Source organism: Chiloscyllium punctatum, chromosome 18 (genome assembly GCF_047496795.1).
Source record: "Chiloscyllium punctatum isolate Juve2018m chromosome 18, sChiPun1.3, whole genome shotgun sequence".
Classification (NCBI taxonomy): Eukaryota; Metazoa; Chordata; class Chondrichthyes; order Orectolobiformes; family Hemiscylliidae; genus Chiloscyllium; species Chiloscyllium punctatum.
In genome coordinates, this window is record NC_092756.1 from 79,932,430 (window position 1) to 79,955,242 (window position 22,813).

Genomic DNA, 22,813 nt, shown 5'->3' on the forward strand with positions numbered 1-22,813 from the left:
TGCAAGTTCCCCTCCAAACCCTTCACCATGTGACTTGGAAATATCTCACCGTTCCTTCGCTGTCGCTGGGTCAAAATCGTGGAATTCCCTCCCTAAGGGCATTGTGGGTCAACCCCCAGCAGGTGGGCTGCAGCAGTTTAAGAAGGCAGCTCACCCCCCACCTTCACAAGGGGCAACTAGGGACGGGCAATAAATGCTGGTCTGACTGAAGGTTGAATAACAATGTGACTTGCATTGGAAACTCCGTACATTGTGTAAGGAATCTGGTTAAAACCATGTTACAACCTAATAACAAAATAAAATCAAATTTAGCAGGGAAATGGTATAGAGGATGTTTAGAAAACCTTTCCATAGGGGTTTGACAGGGCAGCATTTGTTAGCCGTCTCTATTTGCCCGTGTCTTGGATGGTTTGCTTGGCCATTTCAGAAGAGTCGAGCTTCCCTCATCTTTGTGCATGAAGCATCAATCATGTGCTTTCTGACTGTGCCACCTGGTGCCCCTCAGGGTTGGCTGTTGCTTAGACTGTGGCCAGGTCCAAACCCTCAGGACCACCAACTTTCTCCAACTCCTTTAGTTGGCTCATAGAGTCGCAGGTAGATAGGATAGTGAAGAAGGCATTTGGATTCCTTTATTGGTCAGAGTATTGAGTACAGGAGTTGGGAGGCCGTGTTGCGGCTCTACAGGACATTGGTCAGACCACTTTTGGAATATTGCTTGCAACTCCGGTCTCCTTCCTATCGGAAGGATGTTGTGAAACTTGAAAGGGTTCAGAAAAGATTTACAAGAATGCTGCCAGGGTTGGAGGGTTTGAGCTACAGGGAGAGGCTGAACAGGCTGGGGCTGTTTTCCCTGGAGCGTCGGAGGCTGAGGGGTGACCTTATAGAGGTTTATAAAATTATGGGGGGCAAGGATAAGATAAATAGACAAAGTCTTTTCCCTGGGGTCGGGGAATCCAGAACTAGAGGGCGTAGGTTTAGGGTGAGAGGGGAAAGATATAAAAGAGACCTAAGGGGCAGGTTTTTCACGCAGAGGGTGGTATGTGTATGGGATGAGCTGCCAGAGGATGTGGTGGAGGCTAGTACAATTGCAACATTTAAGAGGCATTTGGATGGGTATATGAATAGGAAGGGTTCGGAGGGATATGGGCCAGGTGCTGACAAATGGGACTAGATTGGGTTGGGATATCTGGTCGGCATGGACGGGTTGGACCGAAGGGTCTGTTTCCGTGCTGTACATCTCTATGACTCTATGACAGTCTGGGACACTTGGGTTTGCTGACTGAAATTCCACACCGGACTGGACGTGTCAGATGTCAAGTCTGTGACCCCCTGAGCTGGGTTTACAATCATTCCCAATGAGTCAGTGGGTGAGTCAGACAGACAAAGGCAGAAATTGCTGGAGAAACTCAGCAGGATCCGGCAGCATCTGTGGACAGAAAGCAGAGTTAACCTTTCGGGTCCAGTGACCCTTCTTGAGTGAACCTTCGAGATGATCGTGGCTCAGGAGGTCGTAGAATTCAGTCCCTTTTCAAACGGATGGTCTTTTGAATGAGACCTGAAACTAAGATCACTTGTATCCTCTTGGGTTGAAGATTTGGTGGGTTCTTCCCTGACCTCTCTCTCTCTTGGCCGACATTAAGAATAACTGACTACTCTGGTCATTCTCACGTTGCTGTTTGTGGGAGCTTCACTTTGTTAATTTGACAGGAAAAACTGAGGACTGCAGATGCTGGAGATTAGAGTCGAAGAGTGTGGTTGCTGGAAAAGCACAGCTGGTCAGGCAGCATCTGAGGAGCAGGAGAATCGACGTTTCGAGCATAAGCACTTCATCAGGAATGAGGTCAGTCCTGATGAAGGGCTTATGCCCGAAACGTCAACTGCGCTCTTCCAGCACCACACACTTTGACCTTGTTAATTGGATGTCTTGCTTGGCTCAACATCATGGGCCGAAGGGCCCATTCCTGTGCTGTACCATTTTACATTCACCTCGGGGGCCCTCATCATCGTTTTGGGAGCCCAGGGAGGGGGGAGTCTAGCGTGAGCCTTCCCTACTAGGTAACATCTTCAGTCAACCAAATAATCTTCCAGTTTACTCGAGCTGTTTGATTGTGTCATTTTCTCTGGAAAAGAAGAATAATTGATTAGTCTATCTTTGTGGCATCTGTTCTTTTGAAGGTGGACACTGTGTTATCCTCCCAGTAATTCCTCAATGTGTCCACTGACTGTCACTATGGTATCCTATCTCTTCCTGAGGCTGACTGAGCTCTCTGGGATAAATATCAAGATGGTTTATAAAAGAGCAATCTTTTTCTCCTGTTGCCTAACTTTTGTTTTGTCTCCTCCTTGGGTCACTCTTTTGGGTCCCTTGCTTCCACTCCGGTTCACTTGATTCAGAGACTGTTGATAGTCCAATGCATGAGCTGCAGACTCGACCACACACGCGGAGGTGTTTGAAAGTTGGGGCGGGTGGGCTTTTTGGAGGTGTATGCGTTCCCTCCTGCACATTCCCAACACTCGGTCTCAACTCCTTCCTTCTCCGTTTCGGTCGGCCACGGACTTCCATGAGTTGGCAGGGGGGTTAGATTAGATTACCTACAGTGTGGAAACAGGCCCTTTGGCCCAACAAATTCACACCGACCCGCCGAAGCGCAACCCACCCATACCCCTATACTTACCCCTTCACCTAACACTACGGGCAATTTAACATGGCCACTTCACCTGACCTGCACATCTTTGGACTGTGGGAGGAAACCGGAGCACCCGGAGGAAAGCCACGCAGACACGGGGAGAATGTTGTTGAAGCTCTTCAGGGATGTTTGAAGAGCCTACCCCTTCACCATTCCAAAGACACTTGTGTTGGCCTCCTGGGAGCCTCCATTGTGACTGAGCACTGAGCTGAGCTTTTGTTTCAGGAGTCTGGGGTACGATCGGTGTGACCCACCCAGGAGATCTGCTTTTGGAATGTTCCTGGGAAGCACCTTGAGATCCTTTATTATGTGAAAGGTGCTATATAAGTAGAAAGTTGTTGTTGTTGTTGTTGTTGTTGTTGACTGGTAATCCACAGCCTCGAACAACTCAGTCAATTGTATCAGGCCTTTCTTTGTTTCGTTTAGCTTTGGTCGCTGTTCTTCATCATTGTCTCCCCTTGGGGAACCGTGGCGTCTCTTTCCTGTATCTGATTTAGATCATTAATTAGGCATTTACACTAACTCTCTGCCTCTAAGCCACTTGCGTTGATATCCCCTTCTAACCAATGTTTCTTATCCTCCCATCTCACAGCAACCAGGAGCAGTAGGCCATTCAGCCCCTTCAGCCTGCCCTACTATTCGATTAAAATCGTGCTTGACTTGAGCATGACTCCAGGTCTACTTTGTTGCCTATCCCCTTTGACCTTTGACTCCCTGCTCATATAAAATCTCTCTAACTCAGACTTGAATATATTCAGTGAGGCAGTCTGCACTGCTCACTGAGTTCCACAGACTGAAAGGCTGATCCAGGATATTTTGGCTGATTGTGACACTGGGTCCACCCCGGTCCCTGAGGCACCACATGGTCAACTCACTCAGTAACCTGTGGCACTCCTCAGGATTGCCCCATTTAGCTGCTCAATCACCTTCTGCACCCTGGCAACCAACCTTTGACCCATGCTAACATGGAGGCCAGTCTTGTCTTCCTGAGTGATGGGCCAGTTGCAGCTTTCTCTCTCAAAAGGGGAAAAGGCCAGCTTTAGCAGAATCACCGAATTGTTAACAGAGCAGGAGGAGCCCACTCAGCCAAGTTCTGAAGAAAAGTCATATTGGATTTGAAGCATTAACCCTGTTTCTCTCTCCGCAGATGCTGCCAGACCTGCTGAGTTTCTCCAGCACTTTTTGTGTGTTTCTGTTTATCTCTTCCTGGTTCTTGATTCATTTTGACTTGCCATCCCTGAGTGTTCTTCCTCGTTAAATAACTGTCCAGTTCCCTTTTGAAAACCTCAATTGAACTTGCTTCCCCCACACTCTTCGGCAGTCCATTTCAGACCCGAGCCACTGAGTGTGTGAGGGAAGTTTTCCTCTCATCCTATTTGCTGTTTTTTTTTTGTTTGCCTGTTATTTTCAATCTGTGGCCTCTACTGTCATCGGTGGGTAACACTTACTCCCTCTGTCCACACCCCACAGCATTTGAAACACCCCCATCAAAATCTCTTCAACTTCACCCAACCATCTCCATCACCAAAGTTTCTCATCCCTGGAACCGTTCTCTTCAATCTTTGGCTCAAAGGGAGAGTGGTTGTTGAAAGTGACGGAGGGAGGGGTAAGCGTTGGGGCTGGGGGAGGAAGGCGAATTTGAAGGAATTATGGGTTATGTTTCTATGGTGCTGTCTCTCCATCACTCAGTCCCCTTATCAAGGGTTTGAGGGCATTCTGAAGGCAATCTTGTTGTCACCCTGGGAGTCTCCAGCCCACGATGGAGTCCTAAGTCATGGAAACTTGCTTTTCCCCAGCACAGGTCACCACCTTCGGGAGAGAAATGGAGACGGAATGGTGGGGTGGGAGAAGGGCCAGGGTAACAACAAGCATCTCAAAATGGGATTTATCTAGTTAGGTTGGTGCAGACCCAATGGACCGAACGGCCTCTCTGTGCTCTATGACTCTAAGGCAAAAGTCAGTGTTGCAGATGCTAGGGATCAGAGTCAAGATTAGAGTTATGCTGGAAAAGCACAGCAGGTCAGGCAGCATCTGAGGAGCAGGAAAATCGACGTTTCAGGCAGGAGCCAAGGGCTGCCTCGGATGCTGCCTGACCTGCTGTGCTTTTCCAGCACCACTCTAATCTTGTCGATGACTCTATGCCTGATGTCATCACATTTGGAAGTTTGCCTCCTGCAGACAAAGTGAATCTTTGGCCTCACAGTAGTCATCATCATCCAGCACAGAAACAGACCCTTCGGTCCAACCAGTCCATGCCCAACCATAATCCCAAACTAAACTAGTCCCACCTGCCTGTTCCTGGCCCATATCATAGAACATAGAACAGTATAGCAATGTACAGGCCCTTCGGCCCTCAATGCTGTGCTGGCCTTTCATCCTACTCTAACACCAGACTAACCTACAGACCCTTCATTTTTCTATCATCCATGTGCCTATCCAATAGTCACTTAAATGTCCCGAATGTATCTGACGCTACTACCACCTCTGGCAGTGCATTCCACACTCCCACCACTCTCTGAGTAAAGAACCTACCTCAGACACCTCCCTAAACCTTCCTCCAATCACCTTAAAATTATGCCGCCTCGCAATAGCATTTTCTGCCCTGGGAAAAAAAATCTCTGGCTATCCTCTGTATCTATACCTCTCATCATCTTGTACACCTCTATTAAGTCACCTCTCATCTTTCTTCGCTCCAGTGAGAAAATCCCTAGCTCCCTCAACCTTTCCTCTTAAGACATGACCTCCAGTACAGGCAGCATCCTGGGAAATCTCCTCTGTACCCTTTCTAAAGCTTCCACATCCTTCCTATAATGAGGCAACCAGAACTGAACACAATATTCCAAGTTGGACCCCATTTACCAACCCCTGAGAAAAAGAACAGGAAATGACATCACCATGGGAAATGTACATTACCACCCCAAGGAAACCCAAACATATAAACAGAAAGCAGGGAACACCAGTCCGGAGGCTCACTGTAGATGTTACCTAGTATGGTGACAAAACATCTGAAAATGAACCTTCCAGCTCAGCGAGCAAACCTACATCCAGAACGTCAACCTGAGCTACAAATCTTCTCAAAACTTGCTAATTCCAAGTGTGGTCTAACCAGAACTCTTTAGAGCTGCAGCATAACCTAGCGGCTCACAAACTCAATCCGCTAATGAAAGCCAACATACCATACTCCTTCTTAACAACCTTATCAACCAGGGTGGCAACTTTGAGGGATTCCACTTCCTGATCCAAGTCATTTATAAAAATCACAAACAACAGAGTCTCAGAACCGATCCCTGCGGAATACCATTCGTCACTGAGCTCCAGGCTGAATACTTTCCATCTACCACCACCCTCTGTCTTCTATGGGCCAGCCATTCTGTATCCAGACAGATGGGTTTCCCTGTATCCCATACCTCCTTACTTTCTGAATGAGCTTCCATGGGGAACCTTATCAAACGCCTCGCTGAGATCCATGTACACCACATCCACTCCTCTACCTTCACCAATGTGTTTTGTCACATCCTCAAAAAATTTAATATCCTTCTAAACCTTTCCTATTCATGAACTTATCCAAATGTCTTTTGAACGTTGTAACTGTACACACATCCTCTGGAAGTTCATTCCACGCACAAACCACTCTCCGTGTACAAAAAGATTGCCCTCGTGTCTTTTTAAATCTTTCTCCTCTCACGTTAAAAATACGCCCTAGTTTTGAAATCCCCCACTCTTGGGAAGAGACCTTTGATATTTACTTTTACTATACCCCTCATGATATTATAAACCTCTATAAAGTTACCCCTCAACCTCCTATGCTCCAATGAAAAATGTCCCAGCCGATCCCTTTATAACTCAAACCCCTCCCCATTCCGGGTAACGTGCTTGTAAATCTCTTCTGAACCCTCTCCAGCTTGATAATATCCTTCCTGTAAGTGAGCCTAAAGCTTTCTGACTGAGAAGGTGCAGGGTTCAAATCCTGTCTTGGCTATTAGAAACTGCTCTGCGTTCTGGTTAATTAATCGTCTTTGTGTTGATGTGTGTTTGTGTGTGGTCCTGTTCTCATTGTACGGGCGGAAGGAAGCTCGAAAATCCTTCCTGTTCTGTTGGACTGGCTTCCCTGTCGTCTGGAACGAAGATGCTCACAGCTGTAGGGGGAGTGTTTGTGTTGTGGCCTGCAATTTGTCCATAACTTGGCACTTCTCTCTCTGAGGGGAGCAGCAGAGAAATCGTGTTATTGCTCGTGGGTAATAAAGGCTGGATACTCTCATTATTATTCTGATCTATGCTGTTGCTATGCCATCGCTACAGTCTGTTGCTAGGATCCATTGTGATGTAGGGCACTGGCTGGGATGGAAAGAAGGGCCAATTCATTCAGATTTCTCTTGCTCTTCATTGAATTAATTTACTTCCCCTTTTTGTTCCGTCCCTCCTTCTCAGATCCCAGGCTGCTGGTTTCGACTTGGCCTATGACTTGCTGAGCTTCGGTTCCACTTACCTAGGCTTGGATATGGCTGATCCTATTCCTGATGAAGGGCTTTTGCCCGAAAGGTCGATTTTCCTGCTTCTCGGATGCTGCCTGACCTGCTGTGCTTTTCCAGCACCGCTCTAATCTAGACGATGGCTGACCCTTGACACTGCGTCATTACTGCTGGTCGACTGCGGGGGGCCATCACACCTGATGCACCATTCCGGCAGCCGGAAATGGTTAACTGGAATTTTTGGGGTCCGATCCCAATCCCTAAGACTGAATGTATCCCCTAAATGCCCAACTGTAAATTCGAGAACTGGATCTTGGACATATTTCTGCTCTGTCTTGGCCAGCTTCAGATTGGATAAGTCTCTGAGTCATGAGGACTGTCAACTGGCAAGGAATTGTGTCAGATCCTGGGGGTTAGTTTAGCTCGGTTGACTGGACAGTTGGGTCGAGAAGCAGTGTGACGCCAACAGTGTGGGTTCAATTCCCACCGCCCAGCTGAGGTCACTGTGAAAGATTTTTCTTCTCGCCCTCTCCTCTCACCTGAGGCAGTGACCCTCCGGTTAAATCACCATCAGTCATCTCTCTCTCTCATGAGAGAACAGCCCTAAGGTCTGGTAAGACGATGATGACTCGCTCTTTCAAATCCCTTTCCAACCTTCTCACTTCATTCCTTCGAACTCCCCCATCCCAATCAGTTCGGGCAATCTCGTGAGAAATCAGTTCAGCGCTGGGGTCAAGTATTCCGGCCTTTGATGAAGATGACCCGGGACTAACTTCAGCTCATCAGTCTGCCATCCCAAATGTACACATCACCCCCTTTCACAATCCCAATTACCCCATTACACTCCCCTAACTCTCCTTATCTGTGCAGCATCTCTATCCTCTTTTATTATTACATTATTTCATAGGATGTGAGTGCCACTGGCTGACCCAGCGTTTGTTGCCCATCCCTAGTTGCCCCTTTGAGAAGGTGGTGGGGAGCTGCCTTCGTGAACTGCTTCAGTCCCCCTGCTGTGAGTGGACCCAAATTGCGCATTCCTGATGAAGGGCTTATGCCCAAAACAAAGGCTCTCCTGCTGCTCGGATGCTGCCTGACCTGCTGTGCTTTTCCAGCGCCACACTTTTCGACCCACAATGCCCTTAGTTCCAGGGTTGTGGCCCCGTGACACTGAAAGAATGGTGATATATTTCCAAATCAGGACGATGATTGACTTTGGGTGGAACTTGCAGGGGGTTGGTGTTCCCATGTATTGTCCTTCAGGATGCAAGTGGCCGTGGGTCTGGAAGGTGCTGTCTGAGGATCTGTGGTGAATTTCTGCAGCGCATCTTGTTGATGGTACACCCTGCTGCTACTGAGCGTCGCTGATGGAGGGAGTGGATGTTTGTGGATGTGGGGCCAGTCAAGTGGGTCGTGCCACCAATTCACGTCCTGGATGGTGTCAAGTTCCTTGTGTGCTGATGGAGCGGGAGTGTTCCACTCTTGACTCGCATCTTGTAATGGTGGACAGGGGCTTTGTGGAGCCAGGAGGTGAGTTACTCACTGCAGGATTCCCAGCCTCTGACGGGTTTTTGTAGCTACAGTACTAATCCACAGTCGTGTTGATGGTATTGTCCAGGATATTGTTGATAATGGGGTTTCCAGCAATGGTCATGCTACTGAATGTCGATGGGCACTGGTTAGAATCTCACACTGGTGTTAGGCTATTGTTTGGCACTTGGTGATATCTAATGGGCTGTGACCCGTGTTCTTGTAGTGGATTGGAAGGAACAAGGGTTGCGGAGAAAGTTCCAGAAACTGTCTGTAGGCCCCTCGCCACTGGGCGGAGCAGTCTGTCCCTAACAGCTCACTTGTCGGTCCCGTGATGCCAATTTGTCTGTCTGAAACAGGCGACTACACTGGGCATCTAAGGTAAGACCTGAATGGAATTGGCAATGGCGGGACTGCCTGGCATCGATTGGTGGTAAGTTTACCGTCCCCGGTCTGAGTTAGTTTCTGGTACATTTTCATCAGGTGAGCTGGGGGGCAAACGAGAAGCCAGTGCCTCGTCACCTCTCTGTCAGAGGGGTCACAGCCTCCCACCAGCAGGTCGGCCATTTAGGATTAAAACAATGAATAGTTTCTTCACTTGAACGGTTGCAAATCTTTGGAATTCTCTCACGTTGAGGGCAAGAGGTGCATAGAACATGGAAAAGTACAGGCCCTTCGGTCCACAATGTGCCGAGCATCTATCTTAATCTAAGGTCAACCTAACCCACAGCCCCCCCTCAATTTACTGCCGTCCCCGTGCTTGTCCAACAGTCACTTAAATGTCCCTAATGTCTCTGGCACCGCTGACAGTGCATTCCACACACCCACCACTCTCTGCAGTATGTTCCAGACTCCGAGCGATAGGTTTTTGCAAAGATAGCATTGAGAGACAAGATCAACCATAATCTTATTGAAGTTTAGAGCGAGCTTGAGGAGCTGAATGACCTGCCCTGCTTCTGTTCACTGTGTGTGCCACATTTGTGCTGTCAATGAGTCACTCTGTATAACTCTCTCTGAAAAACAGAGAGTTCTGAGGAAGGGTCACTGCATCCGTAGCATTAACCCTGATTTCTGTCCACAGATGTTGCCAGACCTGCTGAGATTTTCCACTCTCTCACATTTGTCTCTCACAATCTCTCTCTTACTCACTTCCTCTCACACTCTCTCTCTTACACTCTCTCCCCCTTTCTCTCTCACACACACACTCTCTCTCACTCTTTTTCTCACACACACACACAGTCTCTCCCTCTCTCTCTCCTCACCCTCTCTCTCACCCCTTCTCTTTTCCCCCTCTCTCACTCCCCCATCACCCCCTCTTCCCTCTCTCTCACTCCCCCTCCCCCTCTCTCTCCCTCTCCCCTCGCTCTCGCTCTCCTGTCTCTCTCTCTCCCCCTCTCCCCTCTCTCTCCCCCTTCTCTCTCCCCTCTCCCCTTTCTCTCTCTCTCTCTCTCTCTCCCCCTCTCTCTCCCCTCTCTCTCCCCCCTCTCTCTCCCCTCTCCCCTTTCTCTCTCTCTCTCTCCCCCTCTCTCTCCTCTCTCTCCCCCCTCTCTCTCCCCTCTCCCCCTTTCTCTCTCTCTCTCTCTCTCTCTCTCTCTCTCTCTCCCTCTCTCTCACACATTCTCTCTCTCCTTCTTTGGGATCTTTTTCTGGCTGCTGTATCTGCCTTTCTTCTTCAGTCTGGTTGCTCCTTTTCCAGCTGTGTAATGTAGCGAGAGAGAGAGAGAGAGACAGAGAGGTCTGCACTGTGCTGATGAGACTCTCGAGGGGGTTAAAGACCTCTATCTGCTACCAAGGTTAATCCCTTGGAGGAGGGAGGGTCTGGGAATTTCAAACTGCAGCACGTATTCAGCTGGAGCAGACATGCAGCCTGAGAGAATCCTGGCACCAGCTCTGCAGTCGGATCTCAGCGGCTGTGCGCGAGAAACGCTCTCCTCTCTGGAAGACTTCTCACTCTGTTTGTTCTCCTTATTTACCCTTCACTTTAACTTCCTCACTTTTTACATCTTGGACCAGGTAGGCTGATGGCCTCCTGGCGTTACTGCTAAATGATTGATCCAGAGACCCAGGTAATGCCCAGAGGGCAAACTCAGTTCGTAATCCCACCAATGGCAGAATTTGAAGTCAACGGGGGAAAAAAAAAGCAAAACCTGGAATTAAGAATCTAATGAATGGGGGAATAGACCATCATGTTTCATGAATGAATTTAAGGAGGGAAATCTGCCGTCCTTACCTAGTCTGGCCAACATGCAACTCCAGACCCACAGCGATGTAGTTAACTCTATATTGCCCTCTGGTCAATAAATACTAACTGAGCCATCAACTTCCACATCCTGTGAATGGATAAGAAAAGATTCTCTGTCGTTTTCTTAGTTGTCCCTTGGATATACCCACCAGCTTATTATCTCCATGTGTGCACCTCTGTTTGTCATTGCTTTGTCTCCCTCCTCCCACCAAACACTTCCTCCTTTTGCCTTTCTTCCTCTCTGTTTTGTGTGTGTCTCCCTTGCTGTCCTTCAGGCTGAACCTCACCCACTTGGTGCTGGGTAAACCTATGTTCTTTTTCTGATGTGAGTATGAATGTCACATTTGATAGTTTTATGAGCTTGTGACTTTTTTTTTAAGGGGATTTTGAATGTCCCTTTGCTTATTTGGAAGTTTTATGAGCATACCAAGCCTTGCTAGTGTTATATTATATAGCCCATTGCTTCTGTACTTAGTAGATGCTGAAAGGACAAGATGAAGAACGCTTGGGAGGTTTTGGAAGTTTGTGGAGATATGGAAAAGGTAGAGTTGGGTGTATGGAATGTTGGGAAGGGATGTGTAAGGGTTTGTGCAGATTTGGGAGATGGTCAGTGGGTTAAGGGATAAGGGTGAGTGCAAGGGGCCCCAACAGCCCAGAATAGAATGGGCCCATATTCCAGCCCAGAGAGGCAGGCCTTATAGACTGCCAGCCTCTACATTCACCCAGCTCCCATGCTTCCTCAGGCCTATTTCGAGAAGCAGTGCCTCTAAATCAAGTTCACCCCTGCTCCTTGAATTCCCTGTGAGTAGGTGATGTTCTGAAGTGGGCAATATGACCTGAGGAAGTAGCCCAACCTGCAGTTCCCATTGCTGAGGGGAAATGGAGGCCATTTGTATCACCCACTGTCTGCTTTGTATGTGATCTCTCTTTGTCTCACTCTGTCTACCACATCCTGTCCTTTTTTTCTTTCTCTGGTCATTATTCTCTCTCTCTCTCTGTTGGTCTCTCTCTCTCTGTTGGTCTCTCTCTCTGGCTGTCTCACTCTTTCTTTGTCTCTCTTTCTCTTTCACTCCCTTGGTTTCTCTCTTTCTGTAGCTCACTCTCTCTCTGTGATCCTGACTCTCAGTCTCTCCCTCTCCAAACATCGCTCTCTCTCTGACTCGGTCTTTCACAGTCTCTTCCTCTCTGTGTCTCTCTGTCTCTCTCCACATCTCTCGCTGTCTTTCTCCACATCTCCCTCTCCCTCTCTCGCTCTCTCTGAGTCTCTGTCTCCCTCTCAGTCTGTCTCTTTCTCTCTCTCTGTCACTCAATCGCTCTCCCTTTGTATATATCTCTCTTTCTTTGCCTCTCTCTGTTCCCTGTTTCTGTCTCCCTCTTTCTCCGTCCCCCTGTCTCTCATTCTTTCTCTCTCTATCTCTCGAGCTGTAACTGGATCAGTTCAGGAGGACTGTCAGTGATACCTCTCTCGTTTCCAGGTCGAGTTGCCCGGGAGCCTCCAGGTACTAACCTGGATTTACTGGCCAAAAGTCCAGGAACTGGAACAGTTCGTGTAGCAAAGCCTCCAGGAATTCTGACATTAGTCGAGGAGAGTTTAATACAGAGCTGAGTCCCTGCTTTCTGGTGAATGAATTTGAGGCAAGGTAGAGCTAAGGGACATATGTTGCTTTGTAAGTGATGATGTGAGATGGAGTAATCCCAGTGCATTGACAAAGCCAGTACTCAGTTTTACCTAATGGGCCTCTCCCTAACTGCAGCTTCCAGGTCTTGGCAAGTCTACCCACGTGCAACACCGTGCCATTGTTAGAAACTGAACAGAAAGCCCCTGAATCCCAAACGCTGGTGCTCGGTGTGTATCATTAGTTATACTGATGAGGCCAAAGATACACGGGTGGAGGAGATTGATTGATTGATTGAGTACCTTGAGTACACATAAAGAGAGACCGTTGGAACACTGGGTGAGTACCCCAATGGCAGACACTTGTAAAGATTCATTTTGTGAATAAGTTAACCGTCAGCGAACTGGTCTCGTTTCAAACTTCACCATCCACGTTCGGATCCATGTAACATTTGACTAGCTCCCTGTGTGCACTCACTGAGTCTACAGTGGGCCCAATGTGACCAATCTGGTTCCTGGTCCAGAGCACTCGTCTGTTTGGCTTCATGTGATATTCCTTGGTCTCTCTTTCTCTGTACCACTCCCTTTCTTTCTCTTTCTCAGTCTTTGATCCCTCTCTAACCTGGTCACTATCTCTCCTCTCTCTCTCTCGATTTGGAGGGGCTGGTGTTGGACAAAGTTAAAAATCATACAACGCCAAGTTATTACCAGAAAGTGAGGACTGCAGATGCTGGAAATTAAAGTCAAGAATGTGGTGTTGGAAGAGCACAGCGGGTCAGGCAGCATCCGAGGGGTAGGAGAGTCAACGTTTCGGGCAAAAGCCCTTCATCAGGATTCCTGATCTGCTGTGCTCTTTCAACACTACACTCTCAACACCAGGTTATAGTCCAACAAGTTTATTTGGAAGCACTAGCTTTCAAGGCACTGCTTCTTCATCTCTCTCTCTCTCTTGGCCTTGGTGTCTCTTTCTCTCTCCCCCCCCCCCCCCAAAGGTCTCCTGTCTCTCTCTCTCTCTCTCTCTCTTGCTCTCTCTCTCTCACTCTCTGTCTCTCTCTCAGTCTCTCTGCCAGGTGATGAGGTTGAGAGGTCAAGTTATGGAGGTGGATTAGGGGAATTCATAGGGAAATGAATCTGTGCCAATGAAGTGCAGCAATGACAAAGGCCTTTCCAGTTGGGTATCTGTCGGAGAAATTTGCCCAACAGGTTAGAGATCACAAACCACACAGCTCGAAGTGAAATTCACAAACGGTTTATTGCAAGCGATATCGCTGGAAGAGAAAGCAGACCAGCTGACACAGAACTGACAGTCTGTACAGGTAGATCAGAGTTCTGTTCCCAGAGCCGAGGATGAGACCAGTTTTATAATAATGCTGCACAATGAAATGGGAAACTACAATGTATCTGGAAATGGAGTAATCTAGTTACAAGGATGCTAATTGGAAAACAATGAATGTCTTGTTCCTTCACACAATGCAACAACCTGACAGTATCGATGGTTCCATTCCTCTTCACAAGTGGGTGTTAATGTCCCCTCTAAAGTGGTGAGGTGCTTCCATTGTCCTGTTCCTGGAGCATGTCCTTACTGGTGCCTGTCTGTCTGACCTGCTCTTTGTGTGGCCTTGGTATTGCTGGGTTGTAAAACTGCCCTTAGGCCTTTGAGATATCTGTGGTGCTCTGTCATGTCCATGGGAGCTTAAAGTGGATCCCCTTGTCTGTGTGGGCTGTCCGATTCGGCTTGTGAGCTGCTGGGGAATTCTGGGTGTTCTGGTACAGTTTGGCCAATTTTGCTTTTGTGGGCCTGTCGTGGGTTAGCAAATCTTTTCCCACAATGTCAAAGTTACTAGAGTCATGGAAACATGGCTTCAGAGAGTTTTAAGTGAGCGAGAGGCAGAGAGAAACAGCGAAGAGTGGACAGGACTGGAGACTCGATAAGGGTTTGGAGAGTTGTAGGACGATAGCCCTTGAGCACCTCCTAGTGGACACCTGTGGGGGAGGGCCAGGGTAGGGCTGTTACTGCCCTCCAGTGAGGATGATGAGTGGTGTGGTTTCAGGGAGGGCGAGAAAGAGCAGATAGGATTCTAACATTGGTCCCTCTCGTTCTTTCCCAGAAAGGAATCCTCACGAAAAGCATCATGTCATCGGAACAGGGGGAGATGTCACCTTCACAGCCGCCTCACTCCCTCAAATCGTCAGTGTCCCCGCCTCTATCGTATCTCCGTGACAACATCAAAACATGGGAACGAAACAGCTCTCTACTGGCGGATCTGCCCAGTCCCCTCCCTACCAAACGTACCCGCACCTACTCTGCGTAAGTTACTCCCAGCACACAGTCAGAGACTTTTGCCTGAAGACCATCCTGTACCGTTGATCAATAAGCGTCTTTCGCGTTGGATTGGCAGTTTATTCAATGCATGTTATTGCTGTGTATACTTAAGATAATACTCATAACTGGGGTCTTAAATGTGTTACAGTTCTGTGGAAATAGTGTTCAGTAGCTTGGTCTTTTACGAATCCAAATCCTCATTGCAATCTGCAACAGTTTGTCATGAGACCATTAGACCATAAGACCTCAGCCCATCAAGTCTGCTCCACTGTTCAACGAGACCTTGACAGATCTGATAATAAAGTCATAGAGATGTACAGCACGGAAACAGACCCTTCAGTCGAGCTTGTTCATGCTGACCAGATATCCTATCCTAATCTAGTCCCATTTGCCAGCACCTGGCCCATATCCCTCCAAACCCTTCCTATTCATATACCCATCCAGGTTCCTTTTTAAATGTTACAATTGTACCAGCCTCCACCACTTCCTCTGGCAGCTCATTCCATACATGTACCACCCTCTGTATGAAAAAGTTTCCCCTTAGAGGCCTTTTATATCTTTCCCCTCTCACCTGATTAGATTAGATTACATTACAGTGTGGAAACAGGCCCTTCGGCCCAACAAGTCCACACCGACCCACCGAAGCGCAACCCATCCATACCCCTACATTTACCCCTTACCTAACACTACGGGCAATTTAGCATGGCCGATTCACCCAACCTGCACATCTTTGGACTGTGGGAGGAAACCCACGCAGACACGGGGAGAACGTGCAAACTCCACACAGTCAGTCACCTGAGGTGGGAATTGAACCCGGGTCTCTGGCGCTGTAAGACAGCAGTGCTAACCACTGTGCTACCGTGCCGCCCACCTGAAACCTTTGCCTCCTCAACTCCACTTTCCTGTCTCTCCAGCATAACCTTGTTCCTTTTTTGATGAAAATCCCATCACAGGCTAGAATGACCCTACTTAACGACCCAGCCTTGAACAGCCCTTTGTGGTAAAGAATTCCACAGACTCACTCCCCTCTGAGAGATGAACTTCCTCCTAATCTCTGTCTTCAATGGGTGACCCGCTTACTTTGCGCTGGACTCTCCCACATAGGGATGGACCTGGACTCTCCCACATGGGGATGCAGTCTCCTCATATCTACCCTGTTGAACCCACTAAGAATCTTGTTAGTTTTAATAAGACCACCTCCCATTCTTCAAAACTCCAATGAGTTCAGGCCCAACCTACTCAACCTCTCCTCATAAGTCAGTCACTCCATACCAGGTAGCCTGGTGAACCTTCTCTGGACTGCCCCTAAGGCCAGTAAGTCTTTCTTTAGACGACCGAATGATGACGATGAAACTATTGCCAATTGTTAGAAAAACCTGTCTGGTTCACTAATGTCCTTTCGGGAAGGAAATTTGTCATCCTACATGTGACTCCAGACCCACAGCATTGTGGTTGACTCTTCAACTGCCTTCTGGCCAATTAGGGACGGGCACCAGCTGAATTTTGGTGCTAGCTTTTTGTGATTCATGGGCCAGACTCCCGGGTCAGTCTCTGTAACTTTCTGCAGTCTTTCTCCATTTAAAAATATTCAGCTCCTCCCTTCTTGCTGCCAAAGTGACTCTCATTTTCCCCACATTATATTCCATCTGCCAAATTCTTTCACCCATTCACTTAACCTACCTGGATCCCTCTGCAGAGACTTCAATCTTCATCTCACACTGACCACATTCGATTTCACCGTCCCTGCATCCCACAGACAGGACAACACCACAGGGATTGGTGCTGGGGACCTCGTTGTGCTGGTGCACATTAATGGTTTGGAATGAAATGTAGGTGGTGTTATCAAAAGCCTTTCAGATTGTGAGGGTCCAAGATAGAGTAGACTAGAGAATCTGTTTCCCTTGGCGGAGAGTTTAAGGACCAGGAATCGTGGATTCGAGCAAAATGGAAAAGGATTAAAGAGGTGAGGGAAACAGTCTTTACATGGAGGATGAGTCGGTCTCTGGAATTTGCTGCCTGAGTTGGTGGAGGCAGGTGACCCTGAACTCTTTGAATTCAAGTGATAAAAATAGGCTGAGTCTTCTTTCACTGGACTGTCGGAGGCTGAGGGTAACCTTTATAGTGTTGAACAAAATCATGAGGGGCATGGATAAGGGAAATAGCAAGGATCTTTTACTCAAGGTTGGGGAGTTCAAAACTTGGGAGCATACTTTTGAATATGAGAGGAGAAAAATCTAAGAGACGTGTGGGGCGACATTTTTTTTTAAACAGTGGTTAGTGTGTGCAATGAACTTCCAGAGAAAGTGGTGCATGCAGGTATAGTTAGAACATTTTAAAAGACATTTTGGATAAGCAGATCAATAAGAAAGGTTTGGAGCGATATGGACTAAATGCAGGCAAGTGGGACTGGTTTAGTTAGGGAACATGGTCGGCATGGATTAGTTGGACTGAAGGGTCTGTTTCCGTGCTGTATGACTCTAACACGAAAACATTACATACCATCTCACACAAGGAGAATTCATTTAAGCTTGTCCCTTCTCTAACTGTAATCGCGAATCTTCTTAATTTAAAGCTCTTTATCATGTTGGGCTGATGAGATCAGTGTGAGTGTGGCATAGTTCTGTTTATTGCAAGCTGAAAGAATATACAACTCAGAGGCAGTTATTGTCGGGCATACAGTAACACGTCAAGGAGATGATTGAGGAGTATTGCACGTGTCAGCAGCCAAAAGTAACATTGAACAGGTAGAAAAGAAACAAACCAAAACCAATCACTAAAGGGTGTCTCTCTCACCAGCTCCACAGCGATGTAATGAAGACCTAAAACTGCTGGAGATTGCAGGGTCATAATGTAGATCCTGAGCCATAGGAAAGGAGAGATTTACCATGACCATACTTGATCTCCTCCATTGTCAAAGCGAATCGAACTGCAAATTGGAGGAACAATGCCTCCTCTTCCACCTACAATCTGGAGGACTCAACACTGAGTTCTCCAATTTCAAATAACCTCCCTTCCCATCCATCCCCGAATCCCTCTCCAGTCCCTTCCCCCTCCCTTCCGTTCCAGACCGACCCTTCCTTCTAGCTACTGAGCGGATTCATTCCTGCCATCGACCAATAACCCAATACCCGGGTTATCACTACCCCACCCCTCTGCCCCTCCCCCACTCCTTCCCCCCCTTTTACCTGCAGCTCCCCTTACACCTACCCTCATTCCTGAAGAAGGGTCACACTTGAAACGTTAACTTAGCGTCATAGAGATGTACAGCATGGAAACAGACCCTTCGGTCCAATCTGTCCATGCCGACCAGATATCCCAACCCAATCTAGTCCCACCTGCCAGCGCTCGGCCCATATCCCTCCGAACCCTTCCTATTCATATACCCATCCAAATGCCTCTTAACTGTTGTAATTGTACCAGCCTCCACCACTTCCTCTGGCAGCTCATTCCATAAACGTACCACCCTCTGCGTGAAAATGTTGCCCCTGAGGTCTCTTTTATATCTTTCCCCTTTCACACTAAACCTATGTCCTCTAGTTCTGGACTCCCTGACCCCAGGGGAAAGACTTTGCCTATTTACCCTATCCATGCCCCTCATAATTTTGTAAATCTCTATAAGGTCACCCCCTCAGCCTCCGACGCTCCAGGGAAACACTGGTTCCTGAGGCTTGCTGTGTTCTTCCAGCCTCCTGCTTGTCTACCTTTTTAGAAAAAAACTTGTTCATGATCCAAGAAACCAAAGCAACGTTTGTGTCTCGGAGCCACGGTGCGACAACATAATGTCCTCATTGGAATGGTGTTTGCCTGCTGCAGGGTCAGTCCATGGAGCACTTTGCCGTTAATCGTACATTATATGACTCAAACAGCAAGAGCCCCTCACTCGCCAAAGAACCCCTCAGTAATGCCTCAGTTTCCCATGCCCTCGAATATTCCCCACCATCCCATTCTTCCTCATGCTCCCCATGTATCCTATTCTCCATATCCTCCATGAGTTCTCCATCTCCCCATGTATTCTTCATAAGACCATAAGAACTGGAGTAGGCCATTCAGCCCCTCATGCCTGCTCCACCATGCAAAAGGATCATGGCTGATCAGACTTCCCTCATGTCCACTTGCCTGCCCTTTCCCCGTAACCCTTGATCCCTGACCAACTAAGAGTCTCATTCTTAAATATACCCAAGGGCTCTGCCCCCACAGCTCTCTGTGGTAAGGAGTTTCAAAGACACTCAACACTCTGAGAGAAGAAAGTCTTCCTCGTCTCAATCTTAAATTGACACCCCTTATTCTTGAGACTATGTCCTCTGGTCCTAGACTCTCCCATGAGGGGAACGTCGAATCCTTACAGTGTTGAAACAGGCCATTTGGCCCAACTAGTCCATACCGACCGCCCCCCAAGAGTAACCTACCCAGACCCATTCCCCGTTTACCCCTGACTAATGCACCTAACCTACACATCCCTGTACACTGGGGCAATTTAGCATGGCCAATTCACCTAACCTACACACCTTTGGATTGAGGGAGGAAACCGGAGCACCTATCAAGCCCCTTAAAAATCCGGTATGATTCAATGTGATCACCTCTCAATCTTCTAAACTCGAGTGAGCAGAATCCCAAACTATTTAACCTTTCCTCATAAGACAATCCCTCCATACCAAGGATCATCCAGTGAACCTTCACCGAACTGTCTCCAATGAAATAATATCTTTGCTTCAATCAGGGGAATCAAACTGCTCGCAGTGCTCCAGATGTGGTCTCACCAGCACCTTGTACAGTTGCAGTAGGACTTCCAAACTCTTAGTTCAAGAGGGTTAGCGCATAAGGGCCAACATTCCATTGGCCATTCCTGATTACCTACTGCCCCTGTGTGTTAGCTTTCATGTGCAAGTCCCCACAAGTGCTGCATCTTCCTGCAATTTCCCTTCATTTAAATAATATTATATCCTTTTGTTCTCCCTTTGTATTTTCTCACTTTATACTCCATTTGCCAATTGCCTGCTCGTTCACCTCACCTGTCAGTCTCTCTCTATTAACTGTTTGTATCCCTCTCAGCACCTGTCTTTCTACTTTATTTTTGTGTTGTCTACAAATTTGGCTGCAAAACATTTGCTTCCTTCCTTCAATTCATTGAAATATATTGTAAACGGTCCCAGCACTGCTCCCTGTAGATCCCCACTGGTCGCCAACCTGAAAGAGAGCCCTTTATCGGCACCTGTTGCTTCCTGCCCATTAGCTAATTCTCTATCCATGCCAATTTCCTACCCCCAACACTTCGGGACCTTTTGTGAGGTACTTTGTCGGACGCCTTCTGGAAGTCTAAATACTTGAAAACCTTCCAGGTGTTTAATTAGGATTTCACTCAGGCAGCCATTTTCTAATTGAAAAATGTTGAGCCAATCAGGGTGAACCTTTATCAACCAAGCAAGCTTGGGCCCTGAGCCTGTTATGAGAATCAGTGGGAATGAACCAGTGGGAATGAAGAGACCGGAACTGAAGTTGTCCCTTAATCTGTAAGGGGTCCCTGAATAGGCTCTCAGTCCAGCCCAGGTCTTGTACACACTTAAGGGTTGGAGTCCAGAGTAAATTTTGTTTAAGACTGGTTCTGTGATCACTGATACAGCCGCATGGGTATCGACCTCCATTCGAACCAGGTGACCATTTAACCAGGTGTTTATTTTGATTGGTTCTGATCTGGATGTTGCTAAGCAACTTAACTGTTCCAGCCCAGGGTGTGTGCACTCTCCCGGACACCGGCCTGTGTGTGTTACCCTACTCCCTTCAGGTCCTGGTGGGGACTGTCTTGCTGTCTCGAGTCCACATCCCGGCAGCAACTACAAACAGCCTGGATCCTGAAGAAAATGTTCACCGTTTGGCCTAGGCTTGGCTGTGTTTTGGGGTTTCGCTGCAGGCTGACCTGGAGTTTCTCTGCTCAGGAGATGTCCTGAGTGAGACTGTGCAATGGCCTTCGCTCAAGTGGTGTTCCCCAAGCTCAGTCAGGGTAGTGAGGATCTCCTCTTCCATCGGAATACTCTACAACTCATATGCTCCACTTGCTGCATTCTCAGTGATAAAGCCAGTTGTAGTGCCTGTTTGAAGTCCTGTTAGGCTTCAGCTAGTAGGCACTTTTGCATGGGTACATCAGTAAGCCCACTCTCATCATCACTGACCTAACTCCACAGAGACTGGTAAGCCGTCAGCAAGTCACACATAGAGATTCCTTTACACTGAGCCAGCTCTCAGTGAACAGAACCCCTGACACTCCTGTTTCTGTCTGTCAGCCAGGGCTCCCTGATTGGGACCAGGTTAATAGCCCCAATCAGGGAACTCAGATTCTATGAGGTCCACCTCGTTACAATCACTACAGTGAGTGTATAATCTCAGAATAAGGGGTCGCACATTTAGGGTAGAATTAAGGAAGGGTTTTTTTTTTCTCCCAGACAATATGAATCTGCATGGAATTCTTTACTACAGAAGGCAGTTGATGCTCCATTGTTATGTATATTAAAGGCTGAGATAGATAGTTTTTAATCAGTGATGGGATCATGAAATATGGGGAAAGGGCAGGTAAGTGAGTCATAGAGTCCTGCAGCAGGTAAACAGACCCTTCAGCCCAAATAAAACTAGCCCCTGTTTGCCTGCATTTGGCCCATATCCCTCTCAACCTTTTGTCTATTTATGTACCTGTCCAAATATCGTTTAAACAAGTAACTGTACCACTTTCTCTGGCAATTCATTCCACACATGAACCACCCTCTGTGTGAAAAGATTACCCTTCAGGCCCTTTCTAAATCCTTCGCCTCAACTTAAAAATATGCCCCTCTAAGTTTTGGACTCACCAACCCGAGTGAAAAGACCTTTTGCTATTCAGCTTACCTATGCCCCTCATGATTTTATGAATCTCAAAACAGTCACCCCTCGACCTCCTACACACCAGACTCTCCTTATTACTCAAACAGTCCAGTCCCAGTGACATCCTGGTAAATCATTTCTGAACCCTCTTCAGCTTCATAATATCCTTCCTGTAGCAGGGTGACCAGAACTGGACACAGTCCTCCAGAAGAGGCCTCGATAGTGTCTTGACGTCCTAACTCCTATACTCAAAAGTCTGAGCAGGTGAGAGCAGATGTGTCAAATGCAATCTTAGTCACCCTGTTGAAATGTGACACAAAGTTTAAAAGAACTATATACCTGAATTCCAATTCTCTCTTCGATATCACTAGGGTGGCACAGTGGCACTATCACTGCTACCTTACTGCGCCAGGGATTCAGTTTGAATTCCAGCCTTGGGCAACTGTCTGTCTGTACATTCTCCCGGTACAAACAGGGTTTGCTCCAGCTTCCTCCCACGATCCAAAGACATTCAGTTCAGGTTAGGTAAATTGCCCATAGTGTAGGTTATAAGTCGGGGGAAATATAGGGGAGGGGAATGAGTCTGTGTAAGTTACTCTTTGGAGGGTCGGTGTGGACTTGTTGGGCTGAAGGGCCTGTTTCTACACTGTAGGGATTCTAATTTATACTCTGAGTCCTACCATTTATTATATAAGTCCTGCCCTCGTTTCTTTTGGGTTAGCACTGCTGCCTCACAGCACCAGGGTCCCAAGTTCGATTCCACCCTTGGGCAACTGTCTGTGTGGAGTTTGCACATTCTCCCCGTGTCTGTGTGGGTTTCCTCCGGGTGCTCCGGTTTCCTCCCACAGTCCAAAGATGTGCAGGTTAGGTGGATTGGCCATGCTAACTTGCCCAGAGTGTTCAGTGCATTAGTCAGAGGGAAATGGATCTGGATGAGTTACTCTTCGGAGGGTCGGTGTGGGCTTGTTGGGCCGAAGGGCCTGTTTCTACACTGTAGGGAATCTAATGTAACCTTTTAATCAAAATGCAATATCTTAAATTTATCCGAGTTAAACTCCATCTGCCTCAGCCCATTGGCCCAGTTGATCAAGACCTCTTTGTAAT

The 22,813-nt window shown here is 47.6% G+C and overlaps 1 protein-coding gene across 2 annotated transcripts in view; it reads left to right on the forward strand.

Annotated features, from left to right (window-relative positions):
• Window positions 1-22,813, forward strand: part of LOC140489236 (cold shock domain-containing protein C2-like) — a 62,866-nt gene that overhangs the window by 22,904 nt on the left and 17,149 nt on the right. The window contains exon 2 of one of the 2 annotated variants that reach the window (XM_072588554.1): window positions 14,653-14,848. In XM_072588554.1, the coding sequence (XP_072444655.1) occupies window positions 14,673-14,848 (176 nt within the window). In that variant the 5' untranslated portion in view covers window positions 14,653-14,672. Of the gene's footprint in view, window positions 1-14,648; window positions 14,849-22,813 lie in introns of both variants that reach the window. The other variant, XM_072588553.1, reaches the window with a different exon arrangement.